The following is a 23,342-nucleotide window of genomic DNA, read 5'->3' as shown; positions in this document are numbered from 1 at the left end:
GAGACAAGGAGCCCAAGCTGGCCTCTGTCTCCTCAATGGCTTGCTGACTGGCTATTTTGCTCATTGTTTAGTCAAAACCTCAGGACCAGGACCAGCGACAGTGGCACTCTTACTCTGGGGCTTTTTCCACCTAAATGTATCTTAAAGCATAGAATTAAAGTCGACTCTAACAGGGGTTGCTTGGTTCTTTTGTTCTTCCCTTTCACAGCCTTATACGTAGGAGTCTCTTTTTCCTGCTGGACACTGGATCCTCTAATTAGAATGTATGTGGCCCCTAAATTCTAAGACCTTTCCAGATAGGTTAAACATGGTGAGAGATAGCAAGGCCCTGAGGCACCCTGGAGTCGTTTCCATAACAGTAGATACGTGGAGAGAGAGAGAGAGAGAGAGAGAGAGAGAGAGAGGAGAGAGAGAGAGAGAGAGAGAGAGAGAGAGAGAGAGAGAGAGAGAGAGAGAGAGAGAGAGAGAGAGAGACTTGTCTTTGGTCCCTTGACTGAAGACAAAAGGTGTCTCTCCAAACACCTTCTAAAGGAAAAGGGGAAAGGCCCAGACTGCCATACCAACATTGTTCTTACTGTAAGGCAATTATGAAAAGGATTCACAGAGCAATTTATGTGAAGGACAGACTTTCTCATCAAAACCCCACAGGGCACACAGCTCTGCCTTCAGCCCTTAGGTTGCGAGTGAAATATCCACACATTACCCAACACTAACCAGGCATCGGAGGCCTGGATGGAGCGTCACCCGTGCAGATGACAGAGGATATTTTCAAAGTCTGCAGTCCCCCAATTATGCTCCGAGTTCCATGCTTTCAGCCCTTGCTGGAATCCAGAGAAACCATAACAATGCTACTGCATGCCAAGCAGTCAGAATCCTCAAAGATGGCCATGTGCCACTTTCTGGGCCACCAGGCTGATGGCCAGCCAGTGTGACCTACCTGTCGGGGATCCTTCCATGACGTGGCCAATGTAAGGGCCTTCCCGGAAGATGGGCCTGTTGTCATTCTGATCAATCACAATGATTTCCAGAGGCACTGGCCCCTCCAGAGTTTTGCCACTGGCATCCGTGGTCTCCACAAACAGCTGTAGGAACAAAGAGATTGGGAGAGAAAGAAACCATTATGTTTAAACATGAAAACAAGGTTCCGCAGAGAAAGTAGGTTATATCAATCATTTTATGAGCCTTTGGTGATAGTCAAACTCTGGTTTCCATGGCTTGTCACCGGGATGAGAATAGAAAGTAGTTTATGATAAAAGACAACGATCAGCATGTGTTAAATCCCTCTTGGAAAACTCAGTTAAATTATCAAGTCTGCAAAGGAAGTTAAACACACAGACAGACAGACACATGTATGCATGTGCATGCACATGTGCACACACACGCACGTGCACACACACACGCACACACATACACACAGGTATGCATACACACACATGCACATATAAGCACGCACATACACACACATGCACACACATACACACAGGTATGCACACACACATGCACATACAAGCACGCACATACACACACACACGCATGCACACACACATGTACACACACGTGCGCATGCACACACATAAGCACACACACATACATAAGCACACACACACTACTGCAATAATACACCCGTAGTTGGGAAAATGTGCTTAGACTGTTCATCTTCCCAACATCATTATCCTTAAGAGGAACATTACACTAATAGAAACAACAGATGAAACATCATGGACCGGGGGAACCCGCAGTGTTTGTGGGGATGCTGTGGAGATGCTCGGATCGATATGCTTCTGGAGGCATCCCTCAGGTAAGAATACTGGCATGTGCAGAGCCCTGCTGAGAACTCAGGACTCTTGCCCACCAGGAATCCCCTTAAAAAGCCAGAGACTTCACAGATCCAGGACGCACTTCCAAATGAAAGTCTTCGGAATCTCAGCCAAGAAGGCAGCGTGGGAATGCAGCCTTGCTTCCGGTCTGGAAGCCATGGCATCCCAGGGCCAAGTGCTCCATTTGGTGTGCTTAACTGGGCCTTGGTTTCTCTCAGTAACAACAGTAAGGATTTTTCAAATACAAGTGTTCATCCCTTCAGAGGAGATGACGGTGCACTCTGGTCAGTGGAGACCACAGCACGGAGTCCTTTCACCAAGATGCTCAATTCCCTGGTTTTGTCATCGGTAAGGCCTCTCTGAGCTCAGTGAAGCTGGCAAGATAAACATTACAATCATGCTGGTGATGTACCAACGGGGGCATCAGATGAAACTGGGCTACATGGCTAGAGGGATTGTTTTCTGTTTTTCTCTAGCACTTTCATATCCTCTGTGTCAACATGTACACACACACAGGTACAAACACGCACACACGTACATGCATGCATACATGCTCCTATACCCATTTGATTTCTTGGGCAGATAACACCTTAATTAAGAAAAATTCAAATGGACAAAGGCTTTTAACACTGCATTCAAATGAGATGTACTAGAAAAGACATGTTTTAAAGCTGAGGCTGGGCAGACAAGGCTCAGTTGGCAACTTGGGAACCTAAATTCAGATCTCTACAACCTCATTAAACCATGGCACAGCACTATGTGCCTACAATCTCAACAGTGAGGGGGCTGAGACAGGAAGATCCCCGGGCTTGATGTAGCCAAATCAGTGAGTACCAGGTTCAGTGGGAGACTCTGCATCTTAGCCTCCTGCTGCTGTGACAAAATGCCCCCCTCCAAAGGCAACTTAACAGAGAGTTTATTTTCACTTTCAGTCATGGTTTCTTCCCATTATAGCTTGGGAAGCCATGGGTACCGGCTCTCGAGGGAGTTGACCATAGTGCACACACAACCAGAAACAAAGAACCATGAACTAACACCTGCAAGTTAGTGCTTAACTTGCTTTTTCTAGCTGTACAGTCCAGGATCCCCTTTGTAGGGAATGGTGCCACCCATTGTATGCGCTGATTACTATAATCAACATAATTATCCCCAATGGAGCCTTTCTTCCCACGTAATTCTAAGTTGTTTCAGGTTGACAATAAAAACCAGTCATCACACCCCAATCTGGGAAAATTGAGAGGAAGTGATTGAGGAAGATACCCAGTGTTGACCTGTGGCCACCACGCGTCCCTGTACACATGTGTGTTGTCCTCCTCATGCGCACACTCCCACACGGAATCTGACCTTCGAGTTTCACTTGCTGTACTCACGTTAAGGCCAGACTTCAGTGAGCAAATCCCAACTTTCTGAAGGACAAGGACGCTGCTCTCACATTCCAGAGGGGCTGTCAGTGTCAGAAAAATCAATGCTGAGAGATGCTCTTGTCTTCCTTCTCCCTTCCTCAGCAAAATGCTTCAAATGTACAAATCCTTCCTCTCAAAGTCCGAAATGCTGTTTGTTTCCTCTGAGTCACATGATAGATTCTAGTGGCTGTGTTTGAGGCTCAGAGACGAAGCAAGATAGATACATGCAACGGGAAGACTCCTCATCCGTATCCATCACCTATGCAGTGTACAGCTGCATGGTGGAGCCCACCAGGAGAAGAAGGGATAGATGGCCAGTGGCGGGAAGCCACAAAACAACTGCTCAAGAGAAATGACGCCAGCAGCCCTTCATGGCCTATTTGTACGCCAACTCTTCAGAGTTTCTCTCAATGGTTAACTTGCCCTGGAATGATGATGTGTGACATACACCCTAGATTATTAAAACAATGGTCTGTGCCCCCCACATGAGGTTCCATAGCTGGATGTGGGGCTCAGCAAAACCTGAACATCACTAAAAGATTTCTGAATAAGCAACGGCCAACAATTAAGTAAACATCAAAAGGCTAATGAAGACCAGATGTTCTGGCAGTGCGTGGTTATGTTGCCTCCTGCAACTTCACTGCAGCCTTCATACTCCGAGGAACTTGCTGAGAACTCAGTTTCCCATGGTACCCAACTCCATGGCATGTGGTTCCCACACACTTCCTGGAGAAGCAGAGCCCACTGCTCTCCATCGCTGGCTTTGATGGCTCTTGTACAACTGAGGCACAACTCCAAAGAGACGAGGAGAGCTCTGGGACAGCTGACCTGTGACGGAAGCCTCCAGATGAGCAGGACCTGTCTCTGAGCAGGCTCTGTCCCTTCTAGACCCTAGTGATTGGCAGGGGCTTCTCACAGATTCACTGATTGCTGTGCAGGCTCTAGTGTGACACCCAGAAACCTCTGATATGACAATGGCTCTGGATTTTCATGCAAAGCTTTTGATTTTTTTAATTTGTTTTTTGAGACAATATTTTACTTTTCACTTCAAATTGTCCCAGAACCACTATGTAGCTCATGTGGGCCCAGAACCCTGCTATATAGCTCAGGTTGTCCCACAATCCACTATGTAGCTCAGGCTAGCCCAGAACCCACTATGTGCCTCAGGCTGGTTTCAAGCTCAAAGTTCCTCCTAAGTAGAATTACCAATTGAGTCAATATGATCACTCAAATCTTACTCCAATGTTCAAGGATCCATTTTCAGCCTATTTTAGAAATGGCATGAGCGTTTTATGTGTGAAGTCATTTAATCCAGTCTCAGCAGTCAGGCAGGGGTGGGAAGTGATCCTGAGACCCTCAAAGCCATAACAGAGGTAGCTGTCACAGGTTCAACATCTTTCTGTGAGCATAGTTGTGGCCAAGAGGTGCCTTCAGTCAAGGTCTAAGACAGGCATTCAGGAGCCATCCTACAGCAAAACTACTGTCCCCAGACACTCCATGAGGGTTTTTTTCCCCCACACTGCTCCTAAACTCATTCTTCTCTCCATCCCTAGTACCACCGCTGGAGGATAGTTCTGCCACTCTCACCAGGGCCCCTGGAAAGGGCAGTTTGGGGTTCACCATCATGACGGCACTGTCTGCCCTGACTCCTTCACAGTGTCCATCACATCTCTGTCATTCCATGAGAATCCTTCCTTCCAACTACATCTTTTCATTCCTCAAATAAATAGCAAGTCTCTCTCTCTCTCTCTCTCTCTCTCTCTCTCTCTCTCTCTCTCTCTCTCTGGATGTATTGTGCACACACACACAATACACACACACACACACACACACACACACACACACACACACACACACACACACACGTGAGCATGGAGGCCAGAAGTCAATGTTGAATGCCTTCTTTAACAGTTGCATGACTTTTGTTAATTTTACTGTGTGTGTATATGGATGTGTGCTTGAGTGTATGTCTGCATCACATCCATGCCGGTACCTAAGGAGGCAGAGCAGGGTGCAGACTCTCTGGAGCAGGAGTTATAGGTGGTTTGTGCTGCTCAGTGTGGATCCTGGAAACCAATCCCAGGTCCCTACCTCTCCAACCTCTCCATCTTTGTTTCTAAGATAGGGCTCTCAAACTGAACATGAAGCTCACCAATATGGCTAGACTAGCTGTCCAGTGACCCAAAGAATCCTCCTGCCTCTGCCTTCACCCCTAGCATGAAGGCTACTGACGTGCATTGCCATGATCTGGAGGCAACGCCATGCTTAGGTGCTCTGGAGGTGAGCTCAAATCCTTATGCTTGTGTATAAGCTCTTTAGTGACTGAATCATCTCTGGAGACCTGCCTGATTTTGTTTTGATAAGCCCTTCCACAGTCTCCTCACCCCAGCCCACACCCACCAATTCCACCCGCATCACAAGGAAGTTCTCTCGTTCCTTACCTACCAACTACATCAGCCCTCTTAGCTCCTCCACCCCAGTGCATACATCTGGCATAGGTGTCACATAAAACCCTCCTCCCAATCCCGAGATTCCCAGTTTCACTCCCATTTCCATTGTTCCTAGCCTAGAGCCTAGGACTCTAGGCCTTCAGTTCTTACAGACTAGCCAGGGTGTTCCTAGTTTGCCTTCCCGCAGCCACTGTTTTGGATGTAACACTTTCCACACATGGAATCTCCGCTCGTGTGCTTGCCTCTCAATGTCAGCCTTGGCAGGCTCCTGAGCCAGGGGCCATGGTGAACGTGTGTGGTTAGATTGCCCAGATGTGAGGCCTGACACAGGTCTGCCTGCGTAAAGCCCTCTTCTGAAGAGGTGGTTTCTTTTTAAGAGACCAGAGTCTAAAGCTCTGGCCTCAGCTTTGGCCATCTGTCCTTTCTTCCCTTTTCTGGCACAGGAGGCTGACAGTAAGTCTGAGTTCATAGGCCCTGGGCCAGTTGACTCTATGCGGTCTTAATTGACCAACACAAGCCCCAGTGGTAAACAATATCAAAGCCTATTAAACTGACAGCTTACTTTTGAAAAGAAGGGAATTAGCATTTATTGGTGTTCAGCCCATTCCAGGCTTTTTGTGCATCTGCTTCGAAACAACTTGAGGAAACACTGACGGAGGCAAAGAAACTGGAGTCGCTGTCCACAGTCACAAAGCTGGCTTGTGATTAGGCAGCATTGAAATGTAGGCCTGACTTCAAAACCCATAGTCCCCTCCCTTTGCTCATGTCCCTTTAAGGTCCTGTCATGGGGCTGGAGAGATGGCTCAGAGGTTAAGAGCACTGGCTGCTCTTCCAAAGGTCCTGAGTTCAATTCTCGCAACCACATGGTGGCTCACAACCATCTATAATGAAATCTGGTGCCCTCTTCCGGCACGTAGGCGTACATGCAAGCAGAAAATAAATACACATTGAGAGAGAGAGAGAGAGAGAGAGAGAGAGAGAGAGAGAGAGAAAGGTCCTGTCCTTTGCTAATTGTGTCACTTGCTTCATGGTTTCATAGCACCGCAACTGTTGTTTTATAACCGTGTAGCATGTGAGGCAAAGGTTTCTGTGGATTTGGGAGCACAGCGAGTGTGCGTAATCCCACTGGGCTGAGGCTATTAACCTCTGAGTCCTGCAGGTGGGAAGAGAGGACTGGGGAAGGCCAGGAGGGTAGTGTCCCTTTAAGCATGTTACCCAGTACCCAGCTCCTCTATTTCTTTCCATCTGGGGGAGTCTGAGGGGTGTTCTCACTAGAAAAGTGAACTGGTAAAGTCACAACATGCAAGCCAATGACTCTTTAAACTAATTAATGTCATGTAATGACTATGGTGCTGTCCACATGATTCATTTGCCAAGACTCTCTTAAAAACAAAAGAGCACCAAAAGCATAATGAAGCAGATTACAAAGCATTTGCCCATTTGTTGGCTTCCGGCACCACAACAAACTATTAAGATCGTGCCCTGCATTTGGCTCAGCCTCTCATCTCCCAACATGAAAGACGCGAAATTTGACATTGTGATCTCACACAACAGGATGAAATGATGAAGAACAAAACCCGCTACAAGGCTCTTTTGAGTGGAGGCCAAGACGGAAAGCTGGCTCTTAAAAGACGGTGTCTTTTGTAGCATGGGTTGACTCAAGCCACAGCAGAGAAGCCTGGATCAATGGAGTTGGAGACAGCACCCTGTGCTGTCAATGCCCTGGTGAGTCATTCTGAAGAGAAACGATGCAGGGAGCATGCTGGCAACCTTTTCTCCACTCTGATGATTCTGGTTTGCTTTGGATAGAGTATTCAAGCACAGGAAAGCACACACACACACACACACACACACACACACACACACACACACACACACACACACACACACAGAGCTAATAACTTTTTTTTGAGACGCTGTAGTTTGTGCTTAGCTATCAGTGGGCTTGTGCACAAAGCCTCGTTTTCAGCAACAATAAATGAAGATCTTACACTGGCTGCATATCTAACACAATGAGACTCAGTTTCCCCTGTGCAGCCAAGACACCGCCACCCCAGGGAGTGTTTCCTATTGGTACTTGCTCTTTGTGGCACATTTTCTGACCTGGATGCCACGATTGATACTGTCTGCAGACTGTGTCTTTAGGAACTTCTACTTGAACTAGCTCAAGATCATAACAAAAGCAGCATCAATTTTTCCGTTTATCTTTTGTAGTGCAGCATACTCACACAACAGGGACCATAATGGGATCCCTGCAGGTTTGCTATGCTTGAACAGGGTACAAGGTTGGGGTGTCTCCAGTTGTAAGTTCTAAGAGAATTCATATTTTCTCTCTCTCTTCTCTTTCTCTCTCTCCCTCGCCTCTCTCTGTCTCCCTTTCTCTCTCTCTATCTCTGTGTATCTGTCTGTCTCTGTCTCTGTCTCTGTCTGTCTCTGGGTGTGTGTGTGCTGCCACATAAAACCTGATCTTAGGGCTGGAGAAATAGCTCAGAGGTTAAGAGCACATACTGTTTTTCCAGAGGACCCCAGTACAGTTCACATTGAGTTTTGGCCCCCCAGTTCTCTCCAACTCACAGCCTTCTTCCCACCAGGATAACTGCATGGATGACCTGGACTAAGAAGGGAGATTCTGATTTTGGCTCTGTTTCCCCCATCAGCCCCTGTTAAGAACTGGCGTGCCCTAATCTCTGGGCCCTAGGACTTCATCAAGTTACGTGGTAAAGTGGAATCAAGCCATTAGGACAGCTCGCAGAGAGGTTTGTCCAGATGATCCTGGACCCTAGGTAATCTCATGGTGGGAAAGGGACGTGGCTTGCCCAATTGGTGGCTTTGGACATAAAGGATGAGGTCATGGACCCAATACATGTAGGCAGCCTCTTGAGAGTCAGAAGGGTGAAGGACAAGTGTTCTTCCCTGGAGACCGCACATGTGCATATAGCTCTTCAGAGACCAAGGTTTGCACATGGTACAAGCCATGTGCAATGTTCGCCACACAAAACAGCAAGATAATAAATGTGTGTTGTTCTGAGTCCCCGTGTTCGAGATAATCTGTTACGGCAGCGATTGGAAATTAATACAGTGTCTACATAATTTATTATTCAAACTGGAACATGTTTTAGGATGAAAGTAGATGCTATTAATAATTATGCCAAAACAACAGGCACTGCCCAAAGCCATTTTAGGTAAACTGGGTCACACGGTTCTCTCACTTGACTAAGTAACTGGTTCCCTGGGTCTCGGTCTGTGCACATAACAGATGGTGTTTAAGACCCTCTCTCTGTGTGTTATTATTATTAAGGGAGGAGAAAGATACATGCATGTAGCATGAAGCCAGGCACAGAAGGAATCCCAGACACAGGTCTGCCTGCCAAGGGGAAGTGAGCGTGGTGTGCACCTGATGGGCATTAGTAACACAAACAAGAGTCACTTCAGAAGTCAAGATCCCCATGGCAGCCAATGAGAGCCCCCAAGTCAACATCTGGCTGCTGTGTGTGGATTTGGGGTGCACTTCTCAGAGTGAAAGGAGAGCTCAGTCATCCTTACATAACCCTCCTAGGAAGCTGTTCATTTCACACAGATCTTTATTGAAAGCAGAAGGGGCTCAGCAGCATCACTCCTTGCCCTCTGGAAATTCTCTCCTGCTAGACAATCCAGATTTCTCCTTAACACCCATAAGTCACGTTTCGTGGTACTTTTCTTAGTTGCATTTACTGATGCAAGGCAGATGCCGTTACGGACAACTCCTGTAGAGTTCTCTAGGCCAAGCACTTTGAGCCTTTTGTCATCTTCTTCTGCCTCGTTTCTGTGACCGTGTTCCAGTCTGCCACCCCTGGAGGATATGACACTGACAGTTCACCTCCAAAAGGGAGATGGGGATTTCATACTTGTTATGTTGTTATTAATTAAAGATCTCGATCCTATTACCAGAAGCTCCGGAAAGGCTTCCCTTCTTAAAGCTCTGGTATTCCCAATGTTGATGGAAAAAAATCTTACTCTGAGAGTGTGTTCTTTTTTTTCACAGCTACAATAAAAACACCTTTCCCTTATGTATATGCATGCTCACACCATGCTGGACTTTGAGGGCATTTTTTCCATTTAATTTTTGAAGTAACTTTAATTATGCGGACGAAGTCAATGCAGATATTCAAATAATTTTATTTGAGCAGCTAGGTGAAGCCACAGTAAATACCCTGTGACTCCAGAGGGGACACGGGCTGGAAGTTTTAATTGGCTTCAGTGGAATTTACATAAATCATAAATGATGGAATTATGCCAGGCCCATTAAAAACATGTACAAGGGTTAAGAAGATTTTTGTGGAAAATAAGAAATATAATACTTTGGGAAGCAAAGCCATGAGGAAACCATGGGTGGGACTTAATTTTTATTTGTATTTTTCATGTATCCTAAGCAAAATACAGAATAATAGAAGTGAATGTTGAACTTTATTTTAAAGATTTTTTAAAAAATTTGTATATGCATATGTGTGCGTGTGTGTGTCTGTGTACATGAATGCAACTGCTGTGGAAGACGTAAGGGAGCACTGATTGCCCTGGAGTGCGGGTTACAGGTGCTTGTGGGGACCCAACATGAGTCCTGAGAACTGAACTCCAGTCCTCTGCAAGGGCAGCAAGCACTCGTAACCGCTGTGCCATCTCTCCAGCCCCCAGCACTCTAAAGTTTACAGCTTTAAGGTCAATTTGTTAAATACAAAATTTACCAGGCATCAGGCTTAACAGGTTGGTGTATAAAGACTTAAAGCGCAATCAAGTGAATTCTAGGCAGATTAAAGTACTAGGAGCGAAAAAAGTCACAGAATATTTATGAAATGGAGCAAAGAAAACCATTCTGAGTTATCATCATAACCATAATTTACTCTGTGAATTATTGACAGTTAAGGTACTTAAATGAAAGTTTTTATAAGCTAAAATACCTCAATAAAGTAAAAGGAAGGCCAAGGAAATGTTTGTACCACATAATCCAGGTTTATTTTGAATTTGCTAAAAGCTGGTTTAAAAAAAAAATCAACAAGGAAAGAATAACAACTAGCCAAATGACAACACATAAAAATTATTATAAAAATGAAATGAGTTCTTTCTTTCTTTCTTTCTTTCTTTCTTTCTTTCTTTCTTTCTTTCTTTCTTTCTTTCTTTCTTCCTAAAATTGCCAAAATAATCACGAATAAAAGCAGTAGTCTATTCGGCAAACTTGGGAGAAAACAAGTCCTCATCCATTTCAGCTGGTAGAAAAACATCTCTCTGGGACAGAGGTGGCTCAGCAGGTAAAGGAGCTTGCCCTGAGATTGTAGAAGAGAACCAGCTCCAAAAAGTTGTCTCCTGGCGTTCACATATTTGGTGTAGCACACATAAACATGTATGCACACACACGAACAAATGAAAGAAATGTAATGAAAAACTAAGACATCTTTCTGAAGTGTAACTCATCCAAATTCAGCGGGGATTTGAGGACTTCACTTGTAGAAATGGAGCCTGATGTGTGTGTGGACAGGGTGGGTGTGCTCACATGTATGTACGTGTGTGTGTATGTGTGTGTGTATGAGTGAGTGTGTAAGTGAGAGGGGGAACGGAGAATACACGGTAACATATTCATTTCCAACTTGCACAAAAATAGGAAAAACATAAACACTCCATGCTGTAAGTTGAGCCTCATGAAAGAATTTTGGAATCAGTAAAAGTAGAGCATCGCATTGCAAAAACACTTCAGAGAAAATAAATGTATTTCTGGCATGGAATTAACATTAATAATGCAGGTAGAATATTTTATATAAGAAGAAAATTATGGCTGGAAAATAGGACACATTGAAAAGATGCAGTTTTTGGAAAACAGTCACGTTACTAAGACTATGCTAAGGTGGAGTTATTGTGACCACTTTATTGCAGGTAACTTTGTTTTTTTTTTTGCATCCTTCTAGATCTTCTATATGGGCACATACTAACTTCAGGGCCAAACTGAAGAGTCAATAATGGTGGCCGAGTATGGGAGAGTCACTTTTCCATGGGGATTTTCTCATGGCCCAGATGATCACCCCACACCCATTTATAGATGATCAGCACTTATTTGACTCAGAGGAATAATAATAATAATAATAATAATAATAATAATAATAATAATAGTAATAATAAATTAGTAGGGAGACTTGAAAGATTTGGAAGGGAGATTAGGACGGAGAGATTTGAAAGTGGTAAGGGTTGGACAAGATCAAAGTACATTGTATACATGTATGAATTTCTCAATGAATAAATGCAAACATTTAAAAACCACATGATACAAATGTTTGCAGCATTCGGGAACACAGTCTCCTTGAACTTATTGTGAAAAGGAGTTTTGTCTTAATAAACAACATAAATAATTAGGATGTCTTTATCACCTATTTCTCTGTTTTTGTGTGTGTGTGTGTGTGTGTGGCTTTCTTACTTAAAAACATTTTATTCTCTCTCTCTCTCTCTCTCTCTCTCTCTCTCTCTCTCTCTCTCTCTCTCTCTCTCTCTCTGCATGTGCAGTGCCCATGGAGGCCAGAAGATGGCATTAGATCCCCTGGGGCTGTAGTTACAGGTGACTGTGAGCCTTCCTCCCCCATTTAACTGGAGCCTCTAGAGAAGGGTGGCACTGGCTTTTAGTTGCTGAGCCATCTCTCCAGGTACCACCCTGCTTTCTTAAGCATGTCTACCTAAGACTCTGTCTTTGCTTGAGTGGCCTCCAAGCCAGCTCTCAGTGCACGATGATGTAGTTAGAGCTTCTTCCTACACCTCCAGACCTTAATTTGGCCCCAGCTAGAAATTCAAACTTTATGCTAAATCTGGCCATTGCTCACTCTCTGAAAGTCACCCTGTTGGACAAGCTGACACCTCCTGCTCATGCAACTATCCCCTGCTCTACCCCATGCCCTTTATATTCCAAACGTAGCTTTTAAATTTTGAGTGGGACTTTTCTCTCAGGCTTTGGACACCTTGGAGCTTTTGGGTTAACTGGACGTATCCCCGACTGGCTCTCTTTGCCTGGAACCACCTGGGTCCCACTGCACACTTCTTAGTATGCTTCAAAGTTGCTAAGGCAACTGTCTTTTCAAAGCCTTTGTATGTTCTATGCCCTCACTTGACTCGCTCTTTCTTTTATAGGTTTCCATGGTTCCCTCCCTTCTTCCATTCACAGGTGTCCTCAAAAGCAGATACTTTTCTTGAAGGTTTGATTGAAAACAGTCACTGCTTCTCCTTGTCCAGTTCTGATCCAAGCGCCCTTCCCCTGGCTCCGGTTGGCATCGCTTCTTGTACTTCCATTTCGCTGCTGCGATAAACACCATCCCCAAAAACAACTTAACGGAGAAAAAGACTTACTTCAGCTCTCGATCGCTGAGGAACTTCAAACAAAGCGCAGAGGAACACTGCCTGCTGCCTCACCCACAGGCTAATGCCTACCTAGCCTTCTCAGAAAGCCCAGGAGGATGGATGACCTCCTCATGGAATGGTGTTGTCCGCAGGGAGGCAGGCCATCCTACATCAATTAATGCTCAAGATGGCCCTTGCCAGGCACACACTCCTCCTCCCCCCCGCAGGCCACTCTAAATCTTTGAAATCCCTCAATGTAAACTCTCCTTTCAGGTGACTTTAAGTTGTGTCAAGTTGACAAGTTGACAATTAGAGCTAACTGGGCCACAGCCCACGATGCAGTTACTTGCTGCCTGCTAAAGGGTAAGTTCACAAAGGATGACAACAATGCACCCTTTGTCTCCACAGCGCACAGGAACAAAGTCTCTCACAGAGGATATTTTCCATAAATGAAACAAACAAAGAACCAGCTACAGAGTTTTCATTTTACCAGGAAGTTTTTTTTTCTTACTCTCCCTAGAGGACAGTTCAATAGACAAGGGAGAAATGAGAACTTTACATTTCCTTCAAGGGAAACTTAGCCCCAAAGCAAAGCATTAAGAATTCAGCAGAAACATCTCCCTTCCATTTCCAGGGAAGAAACCAACTCCAGTGCAGTGTTTGTAACTGTCAAAAACATGTAGGCTGACGATCCTACATTGGATTGTTCATTGTTTGGTGATGATTTATAGCGAACGGCTTTGTTCTGACACACGTGTCACTAATAAGCATATTTAAACAAAGGCAAATAGTGCAAGTAGAACTTAATACAGGTTCCTTCCCACCAGACCGATCCCATCTGTCCCTGCCTTTATAAATGAGGCAATCCAAGTTCCCAGAATAGACTCATATTTCTTACATAAATCTCTCCCCCTCCCCATTCTTAGAACCCTAGCTCAGCATCTCTCCTCTGATTTTTCATTTGTGAACAGCAACAACAAAAATTGCCTCAAGCAGTCAGTCATGACTGCAGCATGAGCCGACCCCTGCTGTTAGATTCTTTTTGGATTTCAACCCAGATTGTATCATCTTCTCTCTTTTGGCCAGATGCCCTTGCATCAGATTGGGGAATGGGCTTTTTTGCTGAGCAAGCAATATAGACAGCCCTATTTATAACTAAGCCCATATTTGGCTTCATCACGTACCCACCCCGACTCCCCTGTCTAACAGCCACTCAACTTTCTCAAGTGTCCCGGACAGCTCAGGATGAAAATGTCAGTGTAAGTCACTCCCTTGACCCTGACATCCCTTTTGCACCCATCTGCAACACAGAGTAGCAGTGGAGCCTCTCCTACCACCAAGATGGCAACGCACAGACTTACTGGGCTAGCTGCTGCTGTGTAGGGAGTGAAAGCTTTGGAATCACAAGGCAGCTGGTACTGCGACTCTCTTCTGCGCTCGCTGGGGTAGATGGTACAACACTAATGTTGTTTTAGGAGCCACACCCATAAAACAGCCAGTCCCCAGACACATCAGAGAACAAACCCACCACTGGGGCGCTGTCTGTGGTCCTGAACACGGGAGCAGGAGGCTGCAGGTTCTCTAGTCTTTGAGATACTTGACTTCTATTAGCCATCCCAGGATTAGCTTCAGATGGAGGCAGGACTTCCTGATAGGGCACATCAGGGTAGGCGTAGTGCATGCTGGGAGAGACACCTTTACTAAAACATTTCCAGGAAGACTAATGCATTATTTTTCAGTGTGGTTACCTGGCGGAAATTTTGGTTGAGGGCTGGAAGAGCAGGACTTCCCTTCCTCACAAGTGCTTCTTCCTCCTCAATGCTGACTTTGTTCACTGCTTTCTGGCTAGCGAACCCCTTTGTCTCCTCCTGATGTCTTCACTTTCTCACTTGCTTGCCTCTGCACTTGTGCAAGGAAGCATCTTCCTTCTCGTTTGTTTCAGTCTAACATTGTCACAGCATTTTCATATTCCCCTATGATGGTGGTTTAAAAAAAAAAGCAGCAGCAGCTCATGGACTTCAGTGATCAAGTAAAGCTCAGTTCAAGTGAGAGCGTGCAGATTTGTGGGACTGTTTTTAAAGAATGGATGACATGTGACAACACAAGCCCAAGCTTAGTTTACGAACGTATAGAGTGTGTCTGCTTCCATTTTGTAGGTCAAAGAAAGTTTCCTAAGTGAGGTGTCAGCGCAGCTAGGTTTCCAAAGAGTCTTCTAAGAGACAAACGATGGGAGGAGATGTGGTTGGGACTGTGGGGAGATAAAATAGTAAAAGAGAGTTGAGTGGAGAGATGGCTCAGTGGAAGGAGCATCGCTGCTCTTGCAGAGGACTTGAGTTGGATTACAAGAACCCACATGGTGGCTCACAACCACTGGCTACTTCAGCTCCCGGGGATCCAGTCCAATGGCCTCTTCTGGCCTCTGTGGGCACTGAACTCCATGTACAGATACAACACACAGAAGCATGTAAGTAAATTTTTTTTTTAATCTTCTAAAAATTGTAACAGTAATGTGAAGTATCAAAACATGATTGGAGAGGTCACCATGTTCCAGCCCCTGAGCCAGATCCTACCTGCTGCCTGTTTGCAGATGGAGTGCAGGAACGCAACCACACTCGCTCACTCTTCCACGTCTGCACGGCTCATGAAGCTTAAAATATTTATTACCTGGCCCTGGGTAGGCAAAGTTTTCTGACACTTATTCTAGGTAATTCAATGCAAAAGGGGGAAGGAATAGGAGAAAGGAATCTTGACATAGATTCCAAACTCTTGACAGCCTGAAGTGTCTTTAAGTAAATTCATTTATATTCATATTTTCTCTCATCATCATTTATTCATCCAATACACAGACACACAGACACACACACACACACACACACACACACACACACACACTCACTCACATTATATTTATAGCATCTCCAGACTCTTGGCTTATAATAATTTTTTCAAATAGTCTTGCTTGGTTTAGGAGCATATGCCTGTAATCTCAGTACCAGGGAGTCTAAAGGAGGAGGACTGAGATCAAGGTCAGCTTGGGCTATAGAGTGAGATCTCAGGCAAACAAAAAAAAAATGTATTCTTCACTTCTTATGGTCATCTTTCTAGTTTCATGACCTTTGAATGCACACATGCATTTAAAAATCTAGGGTCTGCCTAAGAGAAAAGCATGTGGATTCTGCCTTAGAGATATTGATGGAGGAGGAAGGGAACAAAAATAGTAATGTGGTATATTCCATGGCTGGGTAATACTCCTCCCAGAAGTCATGGGCTTTAAATAAAAATCACAGTGTGGCACCAGGTATGGAATATCTTTCTGTGAGCTGTTGGCCAGTGAGGTCCAATGGGCCTGTCACTGGTCTTGGTTGACCACTAGAATTCAGTGGCATGCCCTTACTGCTGAAGACATTGTACACTTTGGTAACAGGACGTGAGAAATAAAGGTGGAAATGAGCTAGAAGCTTCCTCCATACTGGTTGCCCTTTATAGTGCCAGAGGGTGCTATGTAGGCTTCTGGGAAAGAAAAGCCGCCAACAATCTAAGCTACCTATGATATAATCATGACTGGCTTTGAAATGCAGCAGTGGCAGATTGTTATTGGGGTAACCAATAGCTTTTTCCCCTTGCATTTGAGACATGTTCCATAAGAAGGAACTTATGCCTGCTTCTGTAAACCTGGTCAAGGGGGCGTGGCTGGGGAGTCATAGGCTCTAGAGGAGAAATCTCCTGCTGTTGTTTGGCTAATTGGCCATTTTTCAAGATGACTTTCATATACTTTTGTTTTATAGCCATAGAATAGTGCTGTGTCCTGCCTTCCTCAGAGAAGCTCCTGACTACTACTTGAGGCAATTAATGCAGAAACCCATAGCTGCCAAAGTACCAAGAATAAATAGTGGTGGAGTGCTCTACCCTAACTGAGACAACTCTATCACTCCTTCCAAGGCTCAAGGAGCATCATGGGGAGAAGGAAGATGCAGAGGGTTGAGAGATATGAGAGAAAAGATGGCCTCTAGATGCGATATAGCCACTGTACTCACGAACTCATTGCACAAGGTTGGGGCTCTCAGCGCTTTGTCATGGATGGTAGGGGGTCCACCCCTCCTTAAAGAACTTAATGGTCAGCTAATGGCTATTGGGAAAGGCGGCTCCTATTTTCTTCTGTGGTGCAGCCACTGATAAGCTGCCCTAGCTCCCGTCAAAACCCTTCCACCCACATTCAGGCAAGAAGGTTTAAACTAAATTCAGTGGGTCAAACGCAAAAAGAAGGCCCAAAAGTAGGAGGGATGGTCACACAACCATATGATCCGTGTGTTAGGGATGTTCACAATCAGTGAATTTGTGCGATAAGAACAGGAGTTTATTGTTCTGCAGATGGTGAGGAGAACCAGCTGTATCTGTTAATGGGACCAAGCTTCCTTCTAGATGGTAGAAACGATTGTAAGATTCTATGATGGTTGCACATCTTTGAGTACACTGGGAATACTGAACTCCGCACTTTGAGTGGCTGGATCATGTGAGAGGGGAATCACAAGTCAACATGGCTGCAAAAAGATAATCTTCTTGCTGGTCAAGATGGAAGGGAAGAAAGACTACTGCAGATCCCAGTTTGTAAAGGTCATTGTGAAGCATGGAGGGTGGACTGCAGAGGTTCTAGGGGGAAGAAAGGCAGGCCGGGTCGTTGTCTACCACAAGGTGACAGCAGGGACCATGGTGTGGTACCTTCTGCCATGGTCTTGATTTCCCTGTTAATGTAAAGTAAAACTCCTGCTTATCCAAAGTGTGTGTGTGTGTGTGTGTGTGTGTGTGTGTGTGTGTGTGAGAGAGAGACAGAGAGAGAGAGAGAGAGAGAGAGGGAGTGCTTCTTGGGATGTGTAATTAATTAGTTAGTTAATTAATTTTGTTTTAAAGCAGACATTAAGAGTAGGAGATCTGATTTTAATGATTTTAATGCTGTCTCCCTGAACTGTAGCTGGTCCAGGGAAAGCCCTTGCCCCCTGCTAATCACCAACCTCCATCTCCCCAGTGGTAAAATGACAATAGCTACATCAGACTGGCCTCCTAGGTGGGGGACCAAGGTAAAGAAATAGAAAGAGATGGGAACAGATAGGCAAGCACATTTCAGTGCAAAGTGTCATGCAGAGAATGAAGACTCAGGGATAAACATTCAATACCAACCAAATTAAACAGACTCTAATCTACCTCTGGAAACCCAAGAGTCAGCTTGAACTCCCAAGGGCCCGGAGCCATTGTTCTGAATAACAATGATCAATTATAACCTGCAGGTGCCAGGAAAGTCAAAGGGAGTGCCAACACCATGATGGCTACATTCACAGGCTGGAGGTGGCTTCGGTAAGATAGAGTCTGGGCATGGCCACCTCTGGAAGGACACTAGCCACATCCAGAGTTAATCCTTCACCTATTCTCTGTTCTCTATAACACCTGAGCTCTTACTGACAAGTGACCTTGTTCCCTCCCTGATGCCCCACAAGCTTTGTGTTTTCCTATGTCTCCTCAATGTCTGGCATGTACAAGCTACTCAGCACTTGATGATCAAATAAATAAGTAAAATCAGTTCATCAATGGATGGATGGATAGATGGATGGATGGATGGATGGATGAACAAGCACTGTGTGTTAAGCACATGACAATTCAGAGTTCTTTAATTCAATCTGTTGAAAATTAAGAACACTGTCCTATAACTGCTGAGGTCTCCCCTTGATACGTGCTGATTTATCCACGACTCTGCGTTCTTGGAGGGTAGCAAGCACTGCTTTTGGAGATGCTCCACAAACATCCATAGCTCCAAACCCACCCACATGGTCCTGTGCAGCTGAAGGCATGGGCCCCGGAACCCTCCCAATTATCTCATCACAGCCTCCACTCTGCTTAAGGCAGTTGCTTTCACTATGACAGTCTCTAGCCAAGGATTCTTCATTAAGTCTCCTGCTCATTCTGCCTGGCTCCCGTCTCATGGTACACCCATGCTGGTCTCTAAGCCAGGCACCTGCCTTCTGATGCCCCCCCTGGGATGATTCTGGCGCTCACTTAACCTGCTTCTAACTGTTTTAAATCTTATTTGCCAGTTTCTTCATTCAGAAGATTTCTAAACACTCTGGGAAAAAACTTAGTAGAGACCTGGTGGTGGCTGTCAATCATCCGTGGCCATGGTAACTGTCTACCAACGATGCAGTTGTTCTCTGTAAACAGTGTCCTTTTTGCCCTGGTCCCTGTGACCTCTCTGTTCTCCCCAGAATTAAATAGTGTAGGTTGAGCTTCATTTCTATACTGGCTCTTCCATTTTCTTACACCTACACTCATGGCAGCTTCCTGAAGCCTTGGAGACTTGGGTTTATATTCCTTATAACCAGCAGGCTCCCATCACCTTCCTGTCCCTTCCCAGCCCAGAGCCTCTAAATTCCTCTGTATTTTGGGTTGTGATGATGCCAGTGTTGAGGACCACAGGTGAAACCCCACCCCCCTCAGTGGCCTCAGAAGCTAGGTCTCTCAACTTTTCCTGTTTCTCTCCTTTCCCTGAAGCAAGGTATGGAATTTCCTTCCCCTCGGTGCAGGCCATGGAAACCACGAGTCTTTCCCCCCAAAACCATCTATAAAAATCTAATTTACATAGCCCTCCTCTGTGTAGGTAAGAGCTTGCCATAAATACATTCTCTGATTGAACCCATTTGATTGCAGCTTGTGAGACCCTTGTTCCAGTAAGGAAGGGTCCCGCCTCATAGCCATAGGCAGAAACAAGGAGTGATGACCAGGACAGGATAGATGAGGCAGGCAGGAAGCCCTTGCTCTCTTTGCTCACAGCACTAGCACCAACGCACATCCCTTTTGTCCAATTATAGTTCTACATTGCTATCCAAGCGTCATCAAATCTAAGCATTAACAATGGCGACTTTACCCTGGACCTGCAGTGCTTACTCTGAAGGGTTCTTCTGCCGGTGCCACACAAACACCAAATAGCGTGTTACATTGATCTGATGTGCCCTCATCTTTTGTTACAGAATGTCACCATGACTCTATGCTCAGGGAGGAGAGGTACCAGCCAGTCCTCTGGCTCTGCTACTTCTTCCTCTAATACCTTGGCATTTTGTAAGGTGACTGGGTAGCTGCTAACACAGTCAGTGTCGATTAAAATAATCCCACTGTAGACAGTAGATGTGTGGCATGCTTACAAGGTGATCAAGCAGCTGTGATTTTAATTGATTCTCTCAAGTTACACATCGCCCAAGAGCCTTGTCCAACTATGCAAAGGAAGTCACCTAAGAGAGTCAACTTTAGGGGAAAAAAATTACAAAAGACCTGACCTGGATTAGCATATTAATAACAAGCAATTGTTTCACTCCGGGCCTGTTTCTGCAAGCTCACTCTGAGTGCAAACCAGCTTTCAAAGGGGGCCAGGTGAGCTCCTGGCCAAGCGCCTTCATTTTCATCTCCTCTCTTTGTATTCTCTGCAGTCTGTCAATGACTCCATGAAATGTTTCATTAACCTTCTGTGTCCATTAAGTATTATCTGCTTGCATCACACAGCTCAGGTTTCCTCTCCACGACTTTCAGAACTTTGTACTTTCTCAAAACTTCCAATTCAAGCTAAATAATGGCTGTAGGCTGGTATTCTGCAGTAGGTCCTAAACCCTGCATAGCTAAAATCAGCTCAGTAGCTCTCAATGCGGCTAACTCACGCCTGAGACCTAACACTGATTGCTTGGTGACCGGAGACATGCTGTTCTCCCTGCTCCTCACAGAGCCAGTCTCCTCTAATCTGCAACTGGGGCTAATGACAGGCACCATTCAAACAAGCTAGGCAGGCTATGGTTTTTTTTTTTTTTTTCCTTGATTTTTCAGAGAAGATGGTCTGAAAAAAAATATCTCCAGAATATTGTACCAGGAATAATCAGGTTTTTATAGAAACGGTATTTTTTTATTTGTTCTGCTTGATACAAATGAGAGAAACAGTCTGAGAGGTGGTAAACACTCCGATTTTTCTTTTTCTTTTTTGAAGTGCCGGTGATGATGAAATCCCAAGCCTTGTGCATCCTGTCAGCTTTGATCTATTTAGCTTCTAAATCACACAGCACTCAGCCTTCTACTTTCCAGTGGTATCTGGGTATCAACTGTCTGTACTGGCCCTAGATTGGTCTTGGGTGAGAGCTGGGGAAAAGGCTTTAGTCAGTAGAGCCCTTGCCTTGCAATTATGAGGTGGGAGTTGGATCTCTATAACCTTCATAAAAAGATGGGCGTGGTAGTTTATCTGTGAAATCCCAGTGCTTGGACAGGGAGACAGCACCCTCATGCAGGAACATGTTTACATCCGTGTGCTTATGAACACACACATACACACACACACACACACACATTGTACCATCACCAACAAAGTCCAACCTAGGTATGAATCAGGAGCTAGCCGAAGTCTAGTTCCCACAATTCCTGGGTCCTCAGCTACCAGCATCTTTATTAATCACCTTATTCACTTTGGCGTTTGGAATGACTAAACAGGTGAAGACCTGGATTTTTCATCATCAGCTCCCCCCTCGGCCCACCCATCAGCACAGGGCTGGCTCACAGTGCCTGTCTGTTCCTTCCTGGTTCCCCTCCATCCATCTTCTCACCTGGCGTATTTCTCTGTTTGCCCCATTCTGTTGCAGCTCTTCATATATGACATGATGTTTTATGAGACCCACTCCATTCCTTCATCACTAGTTTTGTTTAGTAATTTAAATCTTATTCTCCTTGTTCTAAATGAAAAATATTGATGATTTCAATATTTTATATTTCTCTCTCCAAGAAGGAAATTGTAAACTACTGATTTATTGTCCTCTGATCCACATTATATATATATATATATATATATATATATATATATATATATATATATATATATATATATTTTTTTTTTTTTTTTTTTTTTTTTTTTCATTCCTGGGAACAAACGGCAGCAACAAACAAAATAGGCTTCTCATGCCAGGAAGGGGGGCACAGGCTCCTTGGGCATAGCTGCAGTTGCTTCCCACCTTGGCTCTGGCGCTCCAATGGGGATCTTGTAGCTCCGCTGGGCAAGCGACTCAGGAATGGAGACCAGCCAAGAAGATCCCCAAAGAGAGGCCTAGATGTCAAACCCTTGTCTGCCTTGTAAATCAGACAACAGCTTTTTTTATTCTGTATCCAGCCTTCCACTCTCCTGTGATATCTGGGCCTCAACATGGTGTTCTCCCCAAATGGGTTTTAGATAAGAGACCCTAGCCAATGGGTTCTTTAGAGAACACGGTCCAAGACAATCAAAGCCCAACCTGGGAGTGACCAGCTATCCCAGGTGGATGGGAACATGAGCTTGGTGTCCTCAGTACCTGGCTCTGAACGTGCCAGGATTCCTACAAGAGAGCATCAGTTGCCATATTGGCAGATAAACCTGAACAGGTCAGCAAAAATTATTATCTTAACGTAGTTGGTGCGAAACCGGCAAGAGTGCAAAGAGAGAGAGTTGTGCTATCAGGGGTCCGTCCTCCAAACTTGCTGAGCCTACAACCTGCACTGTGCTGGTTTGAATAAAAATGCCTCCCCAAGAGGTCCATAGGGAGTGGAACTGTTAGGAGGTGTGGCCTTCTTGGAATAGGTGTGCCTTTGTTGGAGGAAGTATGTCACTGGGTGTGGGCTTTGACGTCTCAGAAGCTCAAAACCAGGCCTTCTCTCTCTCTCTCTCTCTCTCTCTCTCTCTCTCTCTCTCTCTCTCTCTCTCTCTCTCTCTCCTCTCCCTCCCTTCCTCCCCCCCTCTCTCTTTTCCTGCTGCCTGCAGATCTAGATATAGAACTCTCAGCTCCCTCTCCAGCACCCTGTCTGCCTGCATGTTGCCATGCTTCCTGCCATGATGACCATGGATAAAACCTCTGAACTGTAAGCCAGCCCCAATTAAATGTTCTTCTTTATAAGAGTTGCCTTGGTCATGGTGTCTCTACACAGCAATGGAAAACCTAACTCACCTGTACTAGGTACTAAGGCATCTTTGAGGGTTTCTAATGCTGGGTCATACGCATGAATATGTTCATTTTTATGCATACTTTAGGCAATAATTCTTTTTATTCAAATTCTCTTTTAACTTTTCTAAGCTCTTCAGAGCCTTCCTACCAGTGACTTTCTGGCACCCTGTCCAGGTTGGACCATTTGTGCCCAGCTAGGACCTCAAGAGGAGATGTCTCCACTGTCTGTCACAGAGAAAATTCTAAGTGGACGGGTACCCAATCCTTGGTTCTTCGTGGGAACTCTAAGGGTCAGAAGGACATCAGCAAAGCTGCCTGGGATGACCTTGCCTTGACTTTATGTGAGGCCACATG

At 45.1% G+C, this 23,342-nt stretch overlaps 1 protein-coding gene across 2 annotated transcripts in view; it reads right to left on the bottom strand.

Moving 5' to 3' along the window:
- Positions 1-23,342, bottom strand: part of Cdh13 (cadherin 13) — a 1,096,387-nt gene that overhangs the window by 332,960 nt on the left and 740,085 nt on the right. For both annotated transcript variants that reach the window (XM_051169275.1, XM_051169274.1), the window contains one exon: positions 938-1,082. In XM_051169275.1, the coding sequence (XP_051025232.1) occupies positions 938-1,082 (145 nt within the window). The remainder of the gene's footprint in view (positions 1-937; positions 1,083-23,342) is intronic.

This window comes from Acomys russatus, chromosome 26 (genome assembly GCF_903995435.1).
Source record: "Acomys russatus chromosome 26, mAcoRus1.1, whole genome shotgun sequence".
NCBI classification, from domain to species: domain Eukaryota; kingdom Metazoa; phylum Chordata; class Mammalia; order Rodentia; family Muridae; genus Acomys; species Acomys russatus.
Note: the sequence above shows the minus strand (reverse complement) of the source record. Positions and strands in the feature narration are given on the sequence as shown.